The sequence below is a fragment of the Puma concolor genome, chromosome A2 (genome assembly GCF_028749965.1).
Source record: "Puma concolor isolate L17-30 chromosome A2, mPumCon1.1.hap2, whole genome shotgun sequence".
Lineage (NCBI taxonomy): Eukaryota > Metazoa > Chordata > Mammalia > Carnivora > Felidae > Puma > Puma concolor.
Genome location: NC_141668.1, coordinates 147575640 through 147592019, shown reverse-complemented (window position 1 = coordinate 147592019; position 16380 = coordinate 147575640). Strand labels below are relative to the sequence as shown.

Genomic DNA, 16380 nt, shown 5'->3' with positions numbered 1-16380 from the left:
ATGGAAGGAGGGAACAAAAGAGAGAAAGAAAGGGATAAGAAGGGGAGCAGGGAGACAAGAAAGGAAGAAGGGAGAGATGAAGGAGTAGAGGAGGGAAAGAGAAAGGGAGAGAGGGAGGGAGAAAAAGATAAATTTAGAAGGAAATGTTTCCTCTTCTCCCTTTATTTGTGTCTTTACTTTTCTTGAACTTTCAAGCAACCAGCTTGATAGAAAACTAATCATATCTTTTCTGAGGGCTTCCTGTCTGAAGCAGTCAACACAGTCGACTCCACCTCCAGGAAGAGCCCACCAGCAACTCTCCATAGGGACCCAGTAGAGGGCATGAGGGGTGAGAGGGAGCGAAGGAAGTTACTGTCTTCAACAGTCATTTATTCAACACACAGGAGTGTGATTGCCACTTCCAGTGTGTGCTACAACACCATGTGAAGCTGGAGATCCAGCCGGTGCTCAAGGAAGCCGCCATCTACTAGGAGACACAGTGCCTAATCCAAGGTAGGATATAACACAGGCCAGGAGAAAGGGTCAGATAAAGCTCAGGTGGTCAAGGCAGGGAGAAACTGCTTCTGCTTCAGGGGCTCAGGGAAGGTTGGACAGGTGATACCTGATAGGGCCATGAAGAGGTAGGATTTTTACAGAAGAAACCAGCCCAAGGAGGGGGAAGAGGTGGAGGGGGAGGGAGGCAAGAATCACAGAGTGAAGAGAGAGGCTGTCTGCACAGCCAACAGGACAGTATTTCCCCAAGGTGTTTCATGTGGTCCATTCTATGAACCCCATATTTGGGAAACTGTGGATCCTACTCAATTGCACGGGAGTCCCTACTGCAGGCCTTCTCAATGATTTTAATGCAATTGAAGAAGTGGCAAAAGATTCCATTTGTAAATCAGAAAGGACCGGCTTTTGGGTGAAAAACCCCAATTTCTTCACTTACTAGCTTGTATTAACTTGAGAAAAATATTTAACTTTTATGAACTCCAGTTTCCTCTTCTCTAACATGAAAGAACAGACAGTCCCAACCTCATACAGTTGCTATAAGTAAACACTACAAAAAAAGTTATTAATTCAGTGCTGGCACTTAATGTCCAATATTGTTACTGCTGCTGTTACTTCTACTACTGTTATTTCTATTATTATTAATATCAATGTGCATAACGAATATAAAAATGAATGTAATATACATCATCATTTCTAACTTTTTTTTTTTTATTTTTTTTTTCAACGTTTATTTATTTTTGGGACAGAGAGAGACAGAGCATGAACGGGGGAGGGGCAGAGAGAGAGGGAGACACAGAATCGGAAACAGGCTCCAGGCTCTGAGCCATCAGCCCAGAGCCTGACGCGGGGCTCGAACTCACGGACCGCGAGATCGTGACCTGGCTGAAGTCGGACGCTTAACCGACTGCGCCACCCAGGCGCCCCTCTAACTTTTTTTTTTAATGTTTATAGAGACACAGAGCATGAGAGGTGGAGGGGCAGAGAGACAAGGAGCCACAGAATCCGCAGCAGGCTCCAGGCTCTGAGCTGTCAGCACAGAGCCCGACGTGGGGCTTGAACTCACGGACTGTGAGATCATGACCTGGTCTGAAGTCGGATGCTTAACTGACTGAGCCACCCAGGTGCCCCAACACATCATCATTTCTTAAGCGATTTGGTCAGTTTTTCATCAGCTATCTTTTTTTACATTTATTTTGAAAGAGAGAGAGTACAGAAAGAGAGAGCATGAGCAGGGGAGGGGCAGAAAGGGAGAGAGACAATCCCAAGCAGGCTCCACATCCAGCATGGAGCCTGACGCAGGGCCCAATTTCATGACCACAAGATGATGACCTGAGCCCATATCAAGAGTCAGACATTCAGCCAATCGAGTTACCCAGGCGTCCCTTCATCAGCTGCTTTTTAGAAATGCCAGGCCAGCATATAGTGCCAGGCCTAGCACACAGTAGGTGCTCACTAGGTATCTGTGGAGAGAATGAGGTAAGAACTAGTGAAGAACAAACTGCAGGACAGCAGGGGATGCTCTAGGCAAGTTGTTTTTCATTATTTCTTTGGGCAAAAGACCTCTGAGGTCCGGGAGCAATGACTTCATCCTTTGCTAGAAGAATGAGAGATTCAGAGTGCAGTACTGAGCTCTGGGGAAACATCACAAAGAGTTTATTTTGGTAGAAGTGTTTGAAGTGACTCTGTAACAATGAGCTCACGCCTGCTGCCAGGCGCCAGCCATCAGCTGGAGCCTGCTTGCCAGGGAGATGCACACAGCCTGTCACCAACAGTACCCCCACAGGATATGTGCAGGGGGATCCCAGGAGACCCACTCAAAACACAGCTCCTTCCTCTCCAAGAAGGGATACTGAGGCACAAGCAAGGAAGCAGCTGACCCAAGATCCAAAGCAAACTGGAGGCTGGGAGAGCCCAGGAAAGCTCTGAGTCTTCTGGTTTTACTTGGTTGACTCTCTGGCAGGATTTAGAAGTGAATCCCAAAGGATATTGTTTCTTTTTTTTTGGTCAGTTGCTGCATACATTTATCTAGATAATGTCATCTGTCATAAGTCACACACTAATCTCACGAATAGTTCCTAGAAATGAGCAAACTTCAACATAAACTCTCCCCCAGAGTGCAATGCAGAGATCCTGTTAAATCTCTCCAGCTTCCCACTGGTTTGTGTGTAAAGAGATTCTTGACAGAAGTGGGAGTTTTCTGGAGTGAGAATCTGACCAGTTTGGAATACGACATTTGCACTTTACCAAACCAGATACTTATTATCTGTCCACCTGAATTCAGGCAGGACAGTCTGTATAGAGTTTGAAAAGGAAGTGAGGCCATTTTAAATAGTAGTTGGAGGGGAAGATTTCCCATGGTGTCCAGAGCAAAGAAAAAGAGACCCAACAGTGAGTCAAGTTTTCAAACTTCAGATTGGGAGGTAGGGAGGTGCAGGGCAGACTACAGACTTCTATGGTAAGAAAGACCACACATTAAAAAAAAATGTGAGGGGCGCCTGGGTGGCGCAGTCGGTTAAGCGTCCGACTTCAACCAGGTCACGATCTCACGGTCCGTGAGTTCGAGCCCCGCGTCGGGCTCTGGGCTGATGGCTCAGAGCCTGGAGCCTGTTTCCGATTCTGTGTCTCCCTCTCTCTCTGCCTCTCACCCGTTCATGCTCTGTCTCTCTCTGTCCCAAAAATAAATAAACGTTGAAAAAAAAAAATTAAAAAAAAAAAAATGTGAGGGGCGCCTGGGTGGCTTGGTCGGTTAAGCGTCCGACTTCGGCTCAGGTCATGATCTCACGGTCCCTGAGTTCGAGCCCCGCGTCAGGCTCTGTGCTGACAGCTCAGAGCCTGGAGCCTGTTTCAGATTCTGTGTCTCCCTCTCTCTCTGCCCCTCCCCTGTTCATGCTCTCTCTCTGTCTCAAAAAATAAATAAAAAACGTTTAAAAAAATGTGATATGTATATACACACATATGTGTATGCATACATACACAAATATATGTATCTCAATTATAAGTCATATAAAGAAAGTACGCTAGCCAGAGGTCCTGTATTCAATTCAATTGTTACATTTCATTTTTTTCCCTTAACTATTTTTTTCCTTTTTCAAGCTTTTACTAAATTCCACTTAGTTAAAATAGTGTAATATTAGTTTCAGGTGTAAAATTTAGTGATTCACACTTATATACACTACCCAGTGCTCATTACAGCAAGTGCCCTCCTTAATACCCATCACCCATTTAACCCATCCCTCACCCATTTCCCCTCCAGAATTGTTACATTTCATTTTATTTTAACTGGTAAACTTGGAGTGGTTGGGGAAGTGGGGAGCACAGTTAACTCTGGAAACTTGTCAAAGCTCAAGAAAGCTTCCAAGACCTATAGACATTTTTGTTTCCAGGAAAGCAGGGCTGCCCAATTTCTCTTACACTAAAAATATAACAAGAGACTGTTTACAATTATTGCACATTTTCTCCATTGTGTGCTTATGGGGCAAGAGGTTAAATGATATTTAAATGATCTGAATCTTGATTTGCCCATATAGTTCACACAACGGACCTGGCCTGAACATTTTACCAAAACCAATTAACACACCGAGCCCCCTGTAGATAGACCCCTTGTCACCCACAACCTCTCCCAGCCCTAATCCTGCATCTTGTCTTCTGAGAGTCAGAGCTCATGTTCATTCACCATGAATGAGGAAAAAACTAAGTACTACACCATACAGTTCCCGACATATAAGACATAGTAGAATGCCTGTGGACAACATCTGAAGACCCTGGCAGGGAACATGAGGTGTGAGAGAAAAAGGGGTTCCTGGTCTCACGGGCTTCAATATCAACAGGTGCAGATTAGGAGCAGCAGAACGAAGGCAAAAGGAAAAAGAAAACAAAAAACATACGCAAGGACGAAGGCTAAAAGCTTCATTAAAAGAGCGGATCCAAAACTTGGAGGAAAGGTTTGGATGCCATGTGGCCAAGCTCCTCCTCTCTTTCATTATTAGGTCTCTCTCTGCATATAAGGGCACCAGAAAGTTAATGAACTGTCATTAGCTTTTGGATGAGAGCACTTCTGTAGGACCATGTTTTTAACCTCTGTTTAGATCTCTCGCGAACTCTTGAGAATGGGCTTTGTTCAGTGTGTTGAAGTTCAAGGCAGTTCCTGTGGGACACCCAGTGTGGTATGTGGGAATAGCAGAGATGTGGTTTCATTTTCAAGGTCTATGAGCCACATGGATTGGGAGCAGACAGTGGGACAAAACTGGTGTGTAGGCAGGAGGCCTCATTTTGAAATCACTTGCTGTTAGCATAAATGTATTGGTCTGGTGGCTTAGGTGATAAGCAGTGGACAGAATAAATAGGTGCAGACACTAAATAAAGAGAAGAAAATAGTATCGTTTGCCTCTCAAAAGAACAACCACATTGGCTATCAATTTGAGTCTTTTTCTTCCAAGTTTTGGTAGTTCAAAACATACAGCAAGTACCTTTTGGTAAATTCATTGACTGAAGAAATCAATAGATATTACTGCATATTATTGTAAAGAAAAGCCTTGCTTGACTTAAAGGAGAACAAATTACTGACTTGGACCCCTATCTTAGAGGAATCAAATCTGGGATGTGTTTCTAAAGCAAAACGTTCATTTTGCTTCTTAATATTGGGGTGTACATAGTCAACATGGAATCGAGTTTTATATTTGGTTCCATATGCTATGCCCTAGGTAATTAAAGTATGTCTTATGGCTAATAAAAATGAAGTAAAAAAGTCAAAAACCAAAACAATGACAGGAAATAACATGTGTGTACAATATGTTACCAACACACTGATAATTTTCAAAAGTGACTTTTAAAAAAGTATCATAAATCTTTCAAAACATAGTGATTTATTAAGCAAAAAGTCTGAGTGGTTTGCACTATTAAATTCAGCTTTTGAGTTGCTGTGTCACAGGCAAATCTTTTGTTCTCCTAGATTAAATTTAGCATCCTGCATTTTGTTTTTTCCACTGCAACATGTTTTATCATCATGCAATCAATTTTCTGAGCTGCTCAGGAGAAACACACTAGGGAGTTTTCACTCTGATTTCTCTTACTGATTGTATAATCCAGAAATCAAATTGTATCAAATAATCCTACAGTGATTTATTTCCATCTTCTTCTTTGCCCTTTCCCACCTATACAGCTTTCTCATAAAAATAAACCATCCCTAGGCATGGGATGAAATGGGGAAAAAAAAATGTGGTGGCCAGAGGAAAACCATTTCAGAAATGTGTTTGTTAAACAAGTGCAAGCAATAAATTGAGCTTAGGGGGGGAAAGGCAGTTAGAAGAAAAACTCAAAGTACTGACCTGAGAGTCAAGCTGATTGGAGCAAGGGTGAAAGCAGCAATTTGGAGGATAAGCAGAAAGGAAAAGGGATAGCAAAAGAGAATAAAAGGAAGGAAATGCATTAGTTTTAAACATACAGCCAACAGATGTTATATTAGCAGGTTTTATAACCAAATGAAGGACAATAAAGCAACTTTTATCTGATATTACCTCAAAAAGCCCTGGGCACACACTGTAAGCTGTTCTATTAAATATTATACATAAGAAACCAGTACCTGCTCTCATATGCATAATCACTGTAAGCACTGGTGTGAACCAGAGGTATACTCCAGCAACCCAAGAGCTGGAATTTGCCCTTTTCTGGTGGTTTATTCATTGGGAAAGTTCCTATCTATGTGCATATAAAATTCTTTTATTTTATAAACTTAAATGGAGGTTACTAAGGTATTAGAGCTGGTGGTAAGGACTGATGTCAGAAAAGATTTTATTTGAACCAGTAACCATCTTATAAGATATTCTTCCTTCCTCCTTGAAAGACAAAAGGGGCTGGGCAATTTGGCTTTCTGTTCAAAGATTTCCATTTTCGATGCTCACAAAGCACGGCACCTAGCAATGATCAAAGACACTGTGAGAAGGGCTTCAGGTGAGATGTTGCCCTCCTATCAGCCTCCCAAAAAAGGACAGAGCAACTTCCAAAGCTGAGAGTAATTTTTTTCAGTTGTGAAAATGACGATCATACTTCATCACTGAAAATATCCAGATGCGTGATAACTTATTTGTACAAAAATATTTAACATGCCCTTCTAATAAGTCAAAACAATAAAGTCCCAGATCAAGCAAAAATTAAAAGAAAAAAAAGTCATGATCTTCTTCAGGCTACTACAGGAGCATATAGTGGACATTCATTTTGTTAACCTATATAATGCTCTTTGTAAAAAACAAAGTGGATATACAAACAGGTTACCAGCTATCTATCAATGGGACTCCCACCATTCCATACTATTAAGAAGTAATTTTAAGCATTTCACAGAGAAAGGAAAAATAAATCATCCGGAGAAAGCTTAAATAAGAACATTTCAAATGAAAACAATGTTGACCATGATGATAAAACTCAAAAAGAAAATTCAAGATAAAACACATGGTGAAAGCATTGATTCAATAATCCCTCATATTTGAAATCCCTTTGCAGAGTGTTTCATGATCATGAACACACAACTGATCAAAAACAAGTTAGATCAGGCCATGATCAGAGTGGGGACACTGGCCCCAGCTGTTCCTTCAAATCCTTCTTGATCAGAGAGGTATATCAAACTATGATCCATGGCCAAGCTTTAGAGAATCCTAAATTGAAACAGTAAGCAAACATTTAAGATTAGTTGCCTTTTCCAAGGGTTCCTAGTTTTCATCAAATTCCCAAAGGCATCCATAATATCCATTACCTTTTCCCAAGGGTTGCTAGGGATGGTGCAAAACCATCAGCCACTTGTTTCATTGAAAGGTCTTTAAACACTTTAACAAACATAAATAGAAATCTCTCAGAAAGAAGAGTTTATATCAAAACAAACAGAACTAGTATCGGGTTTCTCTGACATATCATGAGACTTCTAGAACACAGTATCATCATTTTTTTTTTTTTTTAAGTAAAGCTTCAGTCTACATTTTGTAAAACCTGTTAGGAAAGGCATCAGAGAAATTATGTCAACACATTATTGAACAAATTCAGAAGGAAAAATCATAGTCTGTTTCTCAACCTTAGATAAGGTGCTTTGAGGCATCTGAAATGATTTCTCCAATGTCTGAATGTCTGATGACATTATGTCTTGATCCAGTTAATTAAGTGCTACCTGTTTTCTATTCCAATGTTATTATGTCTTAGGAGTAGAACACTGAAGGACCCACTCTCCTCTCCACAGTGGGGAGGGATGCAATTGAGGGCTTGATTTGGGAATTCCCTGTCTTCTAGACATATACCAACAACCCCCCTTAACATATTTAAGATAATTACATGAAAGGTTACCTGACCAATTCCTTCCCATGGGTGAGATGTCAGAAATCCAGTAGCAGCTGGACTTGTTTGACAAGAGCTCTATTAACCTCTCTCTTTTCCCTAAGGCAGAATTAATTCTGAAACTCTAAATTAAACTCAGAGCCCTTGATGGGCACTGACACAGAAAGACCACATATTTCACTCCCTCTAATGTTTGCCTATCTGATCATATAGCATACGTGGTATCTAGCACTGGTGATCAGATAAAGACTTCGACCTGATTTGGACCAACCCTCAGAGATATGCTCAAAGTCCTTCACCCACGGGTGTCAAACTTCCCCAGAGTCCCCTGCTGTCCAAGGCAGAAGCTCCCTGCTGAGCCATCAGCATCAAGTGCAAGACTTTATAAGAAAGACTGCACATGGGGATCACACTGTACAATATGCATTTTGAAAAGCAAAATTTTCAATGGCTGATGAAAACCATCATTCATGTAGAATTTAAGAGGTAAATGCAACCATGTAAGGGCCAGGCAAATGCTATTTTGAATATATACATTGTGGAGAAAATAAAAAATGGGAAGATTATCAGAGTAGAAAACAAACAAGAATTGCCCTCTAAGAGAGAAGTAGGCCAGTGTCCGTGTCATTTGAGTTATATTATTACTAACCCTGAACCTTTTGTTGCACATGACTGAAGTTCTGGAATATTTTAACACTTGCTGCCTTTAAAAAGAAGTCTTTTCACTCTGGTAGGTCACATTACAGACCAGAGACCACAAATTTATTTCAAGTTCAATTTTTTGGTTTTCAAAATCACAAACTTAATTGCAAACACTCCTCCATGACTCTAAAATGGAGATATATGTCACATTGCTAAGAAATCTTTAGTTCCCAACATTATGAGGTAGGAATTTTGTAGTTTAAGCCAGAAAATGGAGACACTGCCCAATTTCAAAAGGGCTGCCTGACAAACGAGGAAGATGTTTTGGTCAGAATACACATGTAGCTCAGCAGATAACACCTCAGAAAGGCAGGCCAAGGCTGAGCTCTCCTTTTCCCAAGAAACTTTCCCTCTTGCTCTCTACCCCCACCTCCTTTGGGGCCTGGGTTGGGGCTGGAGCTCAGACATTTCCCAGACTATGTTCTGCTGCTGGACCCAAGATACAGGCAGGCAGAGAACTGGGACAGACTCAAGTCCCACCACACGTTTAATGAATTACAGTGCTTGGGAGGCATCAGCTTTAAGGAAAGGCAAAGATAGAGATAAAGAAAATGTGCAGAAAGTACATAAAGATAAATGCCTATAAAATCACTGTTGTTTTAATGCATTCCATATTGAGGATATTAAAATTTGAATATTTTTGATGATTTAATGGCACTAGTGTCCAGCTAAGACCTGTTTGTCCAACTAAGACTATGCTATTTTTATGCAAATATTTATAGTAGCTGATCCTGATTTTTCAGTTACAGTTCTAGGGAGCTGGGTTAGTACAGAAAAATGCCTTCAAAATGTGGAGCCCATCACTTGCTTCCATGAAAGCTAATAAAGATGAGACAGATCTCCTGTGGCCCAGCAGCGATGCCTCTCTGCCAGTTATATAACTATTTAGTGCTACTGGACTAACTTCTTCCTTCTAGCTCCCTGGTAGATTGGATTGTTCTCAGTCACTCACCTGTCAGACCTGGGTTCAAATTTCAACTTCCATTCTTATAAACTCTGAAATTTTAGAAAGTTACTTAATCTGTATAAGTCATAGTTTTCTCATCTATAAAATGAAGATAATGATACTTTCTGTGTTGTAAGATTAAATGGTATAAAGTATTGCAGGTCAAGTGCCTAGGAAAGTGCCTGATATACATTGTGAGCATAAAATATACATATTATTATTATTATTATTATTATTATTATTATTATTATCTAGAGGATAGATAATATTATAAATATTATCTAGGGGATAGACAATATTATAAATATTATCTAGGGAATAGATAATATTACACCTTTCAAAGACTCACAGATTCTCAGAATAATAAGAGTAGGAGTCAGGAAACATACATTACAGTTTTGCCTTTTTCTGACCACAGGACCAATCTCCAGAAGGTAATTCAACCTTACAGGGTCTCAGTTTCCTCACCAATAAAAGAGATGTGATCATAACTTCCCTGTGACTTTACATTAGCTTTTTAAGGAAAGTTTTGGTCCTAATGTATAATTCCAAGGTAGCCATGTAGATACATCTCAAATTAACAGTGATGGGGTGCCTGGGTGGCTCAGTCAGTTAAGCATCTGACTTTGGCTCAGGCCATGATCTTGCAGCCCATGAGTTCAAGCCCCACATAGGGCTCTGTGCTGACAGCTCAGAGCCTGGAACCTGCTTTGGATTCTGTGTCTCCCTCTCTCTCTGCCCCTCCCCTGCTCGCTTGCTCTCTCTCTGTCAAAAATAAATAAACATTAAAAAAAATTTAATTAATAATAAATTAAATTAAATTAAATTAAATTAAATTAAATTAAATTAAAAAGTGCTTTTAGGAACCAATAGACTGAGAGAACATTCCCATATCTTAAAATTAAAATTAAGCCCTTAAGGATTTTAATTTGTATGCTTAGTCAGGAAAAGAAATTATTGATTTAATCGCTAAAATTGGTCACACTATATAAAATTCTGATTATCATCAAACTAATACTAAGATTTTAAGTGAAATACTAATTGACTTGGAATCTGAATACATTAAATTCTATGTTTGAAAATGTTGAAAATTTGAGAATTAACCTATCCATTTAATACATGGCCACTTAACCTTGAGTATTTACTTGTTTTAGCATTCAACTATTCTAATAATAGAACTGTTGCACCAGGACCTGGCACCTGAAAAGTATGATATATTTTAAGAGATTGTTAGAGATTCATTTCTAACAAGATTTAAGGTGCACAGCTGGCACGAAGCAGAGGCAAAATTTGAACCCAGGTCTTTTTGTCAGTACAGCCTGTGAGCTTTCCACAAGGCCATAGGGAGCTATTCTGCACGTCTTGACGTCCTTTCAGGCCTCACAAGTGTCTTGATCAGAGCTGGCAGACATTCACTGATTTATTTAAAATTTGTTGATCTCTTCCATATGGACTGAATCTAGGAAAGACAAATTCTGCCTTATTGCTGAACCAGTAAGAAATCCTCAGAGGTAATGGAGTTACGTAAGATTATTCAGAAATTCTTTCCTTATATAAAATATAGGAAAAAGCACTGATAGAAAGCTTATTTTTAGAGTCTATCCTATACCTAAATACAATATGGATATGATTTATCTGAAAATCTAAATGTTCTGGAATCCTGATACAACCGTCTTTGTTTTTAGACAGAATCTGCTATCAGGTAGACCTGCCTTAGATCCTATTCAAACATATTTATTTAACAAATGCTATAAGGTCCTCTTACAAGATACATCCCAAGATGAATGTGTTGTGGTGTGCCAAAAGACATCCAAAGGATGCAAGCTCCTTTCCCTTTATCCTATCTTGAATGAATTTCCAAATATATTCTTCCATATTCTTTGCCTGAAACAAACCTAAACCACAAATGCTTGTCTTTTATGGGAAAACAGCAACAACAACCACTACTAAGGTTTCAAGTAGTCATAGCCTCAATTTTTCACACACTTTGCTGTCCCAAATGTGAAATCAGGGACATCACTCAAGAAACTTGGCCATTTCTTTCTTAAACACTTAAGATGTACATAAGCGCTCAAAAGATAAGCCAGTTGGTTTCTTGAATGTTCTAGAGAAACACATCATCCCTAATAGGCCCCATTCTTTGTTTCCAACTTGAAATAGGAATGCACATTCCAAATCCCCCACCACCTGCAATGGGCAACTTAAGCCCATGTTCACTCATTGCTGACAATTCATAACATGACTGCAGAACTTACCTCTCAAGTTCTGCAATCTTCTTGTCCTTATCATTCTTTTCATTCTCCACCTCCTTGAGGATCTCCAGCAACCGGTCGACTTCCGCTTGGGCCTTGCCACACTCATCACGGTAGTAAGATGCCTCTTTATCAAGTTGTTTTATCCGGTCTGCAAACTCAGGGTTGATCCTGGAGTCATCTTCAATATTATGAGCCTTCAACATTATATTTTTAAAGAATGTAGTTAAGACAACAATTTAGAACAATAGGTAGTGCAGTCACCAATGGCCCAGAAATTATCTTTGGAGAAAAAATAATAACCATCAAGAATTATGGGTATACTGTCAGTTAAAAGACAAAATGGAAAATCCTACATTTCAGCTCCCTTGGAACAATGCTGATTTTAAATTATATTACAGTTTCACAGGGAAGTTTCTTTTATTGTTAATATTTTGTTGCATTAAATGTTACTACTTTTGGGGTATTTTTCCCCCACCAAAAAATGGGGGATGGTTGGGAGTAGAGACTGTGACATCTTTATTCCTGATGCTTTGGCAAGCAGAACGAAGACAATTCGACTCCTCACAGTTAAGGAGGAGATTCATACCAACAGCTTCCTTTCCCAGTAGAGAAACTGAGATAAAACAATATTAAATTATTTTTCCAAGAACCAGCAAGGGTATATGTAAAGTCCGGTAACATATAAGAGACTGGTTGACTGTTCATTGAACACTTCATCCCACTGAGAGATTTCAGCAGAAGATGTAGGTTGAAAGACAGACTTGCAAGTGAGGAAGGGCTTTCCAGCTAACAGTCATACCCATAAATTCTTGTTCTCTTGATGAAATTTAACCTTAACCAGGAGGAGGATGAGCTAATTCATGAACAAGCACACAGACAAGAATCTGCAAACACATGCATGGGTGGGTGGCAGCTTCACACACAAAAACATACATAGGCAACAACACAGCAACAACACTGCAGAATAATTTGCAGCCAAAGTATTTGTGGTTTTGTGTGTCTGAAAGTGTGTTATGGCTTTTTTTTTCCCAAAATAAACTTTTGGCTGAAATATTCTCAGACAGATGGAAAGAACACTGCACTGCAATGTTTTGCCTACCCCTTGTTTCCCATTATTCCTAATTGACTTCTTCAAAGAGTAGGCAGGGAAAAAACAAGTAGTTTAACAACAGTGCACATTCAACAGAGAAAGTTCTGAGAAGTCATATATGTATGTATCTCCAAAATCCATGTGTGAAATAATACAATGTTAACAATTTATTAGGACTTAAGTTGTTCTGCTGTCTTGCTATGTAGAACAGATGTTCATTGTGTTTTTATAACTTTTTTTTTTTTAATTTCAGGGAAAAAACAAGGCAAGCAAGCTATAGCTACTGTGGGGTTAAATGAATCATGCATGGTTAGAAAAATTAACACTAATACTGCTATTACAAGGTTGACAGTTTTTTGCAATGATTTAGTTGAAATAAATTAAAAAATTAGTATACAAAGAAATTTCTTATTTATGACAAAATCATTTTTAGAATAATATTCTTGCATGTAACATATTATTTAAGCATGAGGATAGGAAAAAATAATTTGCTTTCATGTTCTTTAATCTAAGATTTCCTTACTCAACACATAAACTCAACTATGCAAAAGAACTTGGAAAAATTTATCAGTTCAACATACTACTATCAGGTACTGGTTTATTCCCTTTTACCAACACTTCTCAGAAAACATTTATTTTTGTTTACTTAGTATATGCATTAGGTTTTATTCTAATAGATTACTGAGCTTTTTCAGTATAATTTAAATAATCTGAAAGAGAATCCTGAGCTAATATGCCTTTAGAAGTTTATTCACCTAACAATTTTATTTTAAATTGAAGTAATGAATATTTAAATTTGTTAATCTCCACTTTTAAAATACAGAGTAGACACTCTATTTTAAAAGAAAATAACTATTCCATATACCTACTCCTATTTGTGATAACAATCAACTCATTTCTCTTGTATCAGAAAAGCACTTAAAATATAAAATTTTAAAAACTGCTAAGAAAAAGAAAACAAAATATTCATGTTAATTCTCTTCCACTTTTATGCTATGTTACCATTATTTTATGGCAGCTAGAAAGCTTCTCATGACATTTTTCTCAAACTACCCAACCAATAATATTAAGATCTTTAAAAAAGGACTCATGGGGGCGCCTGGGTGGCGCAGTCGGTTAAGCGTCCGACTTCAGCCAGGTCACGATCTCGCGGTCCTTAAGTTCGAGCCCCGCGTCGGGCTCTGGGCTGATGGCTCGGAGCCTGGAGCCTGTTTCCGATTCTGTGTCTCCCTCTCTCTCTGCCCCTTCCCCGTTCATGCTCTGTCTCTCTCTGTCCCAAAAATAAATAAACGTTGAAAAAAAAAAATTAAAAAAAAAAAAATTAAAAAAAAAAATTAAAAAAAACAAAAAAGGACTCATGAACTGAGTAATAAGAAGCTAGAACATAAGAAGTTTAAATAGGTTTTGATTGGGTGTTTCTGATTTAGGATTCCCTCTTGACTCTAATTTAAAGATTTGCAAAGAGCTAGCAGTTCAGTTAGCCACTGTGCTTTATTTTGGTTGTTTTTATTCTTATGATTATTATTATCATTACTTTTAATAAATGGGTACAGGATTACTAGTTGCAAGACCTAGATTCTAAATTTAGCCCTGTGTCTTATGACTACTATGGACAAAGGGGTTAGCTTCTCCAAGGACAGCAAAAACTACCAAATAACAAACATAGGGAAGGTATTATTCATTTGTATTCTTATTATGAGTATTACTTTATGATATGCATCCCATTGGTATGGCTTGTTATACCGCTAAGTTCATGGGTTTATTTAGTTTTTCTTCCAGATACTACATATACCTTAGAGAAGCCTCCTGCTAGGCTTACAGAAAAAGCAGTCTGCTGGTGGATGGGTATCTGAACACATTCCTTCTTTTAGCTCTGTGAAGAAAAGATAATCTAAGGCCAGCTTTCGACACCAGGTGAAATTAGGTGGGTTGGTATTCTTTTCAACCCAACAAATGAATACTGTTAAAGGATTCATGGGATGTTTCGAAGTACAGAAAGCCTAGCAAAAGACATACCTCAATCTAGACCACTGTTGGCCTCAAGTGATACTAAAATTAGATCATGTTATTAAAAGAGATCATAGTCAAGTTTACAGTTAGCCTGGTATCTGTTAGATAATACTTATGGGTGCCAGTAATTCTTCTTTTTAAAAGGAATGGGCAACTGCAAGAATACCTTTGAGTTATATACATCTCCGTATCAATGATACGTGCCAGGATTTTTGGAAGGGTAATTAAATAAAGGTGTAAATAGATACCCTATAAAAAATTTTTGTAAGTCAATAGAAAGCATTAAGAAAGAGTTGTATAGAGATGGGCAAGTAACAATTGCTTCTGGGTCATCATTAGTGTCCATGAAAAGATTCAAGGGATGAGTCTCACATGACTGACAGCTGGTAAGCCCCCTATCCAACCTGAGTAGTGGAGGCAAAAGTCTCCACAGAATTCATAAAAGATATTGTAGGTAGCCACCTCCATTCGGCTTGAATCATAACTTTTCAGAGGATGGGCTAAAATTGTTAACCAGCATTACATGAGTGTGTTATATTGTGATCTATGGACTTGAGGGTTATACTACATATACTAAAGAAATACAGGAGGAGATTGAGCTTATAAAGCTATGCTTCCATCCAAGTTATAAGGCCAGAGCCTCCTCTAAAAATGAAGTGAAGGAAGCACTTTATTTACATTTAGCAATACTCTTGCCTTTTCAAATTATAACATGGGTTCTTTAACCTAGAATGGCTGGTTACTTCAGACACTGAAGACAAAAATAATAAATATATTTGAGTAATGATTATCTGAACAAATTCCTAGCATGGCATTCTTGCCCATTCAAGGTTTAAAGTAAAAATACACAGTAATTCTTTCTCCTTATGGATGCGTTGATTTCAAATTAGCCCCCCCCCAAAGGTCAAGAAGTGATTGCCCATTGCATTCTACTAAGGCACATCAACTTTGTCCCCTATCTGTATTAGTGGGGAATCTAGCTCTTGAAAATACAGATTGGTGGGGATTTAATGGTTTTAGAAGTTACTTATTATCATAGATATAGGTAAGAATATCATCACTTTCAAAGATATTCACCAGTCATTAAAACCAAAAAAATATCAATAAGCATACTTTTTTTAATGTAGAGATTTAATTTTGCTGATTAAAACCAGTTGGTTTAAAGGCAAATCTAGATATCTGGTTCTGCCTCAAAATATTTCTGGTAACTTTGACAGCAACTCTCAAGCATCTCAGAAACACAGAAATTGGGGAAAGAATATTTCAGAAATGTCTGTATTACATATTAGATCAGTAAAAGTTTTGAGGATCCCCCAATTATGTTTCCTATATTTCCACATGTAAGGAAATTTCCCCACAAGTGGGAAAAATCAAAACAAACTGGGGAGCTTCAATGATGTGGGCAAGCCTTGGAATTTTGATGTAAACTGACTTTGAAAGCCTGATTCAAGCACAAAAGAGAAATCTGGTCATGACTTAGGACAAGTAGTACATAACAATACCTAGTGGCTATTTTAATTATAGAATTTAGAACTATTTTAGGAAATAAGGCAAAGTTTCAAGTTAATGTTATT

General features: G+C 38.4%; 1 protein-coding gene across 10 annotated transcripts in view; it reads right to left on the bottom strand.

Moving 5' to 3' along the window:
- ERC2 (ELKS/RAB6-interacting/CAST family member 2) overlaps positions 1–16380 on the bottom strand; it is a 934759-nt gene that overhangs the window by 461285 nt on the left and 457094 nt on the right. For all 10 annotated transcript variants that reach the window (XR_015248352.1, XR_015248351.1, XR_015248353.1 and 7 more), the window contains one exon: positions 11707–11900. Coding sequence is in view for 7 of the 10 variants with exons in the window: in XM_086697880.1 (XP_086554006.1) it covers positions 11707–11900 (194 nt within the window). In the remaining 3 variants the exon portion in view is untranslated. The remainder of the gene's footprint in view (positions 1–11706; positions 11901–16380) is intronic.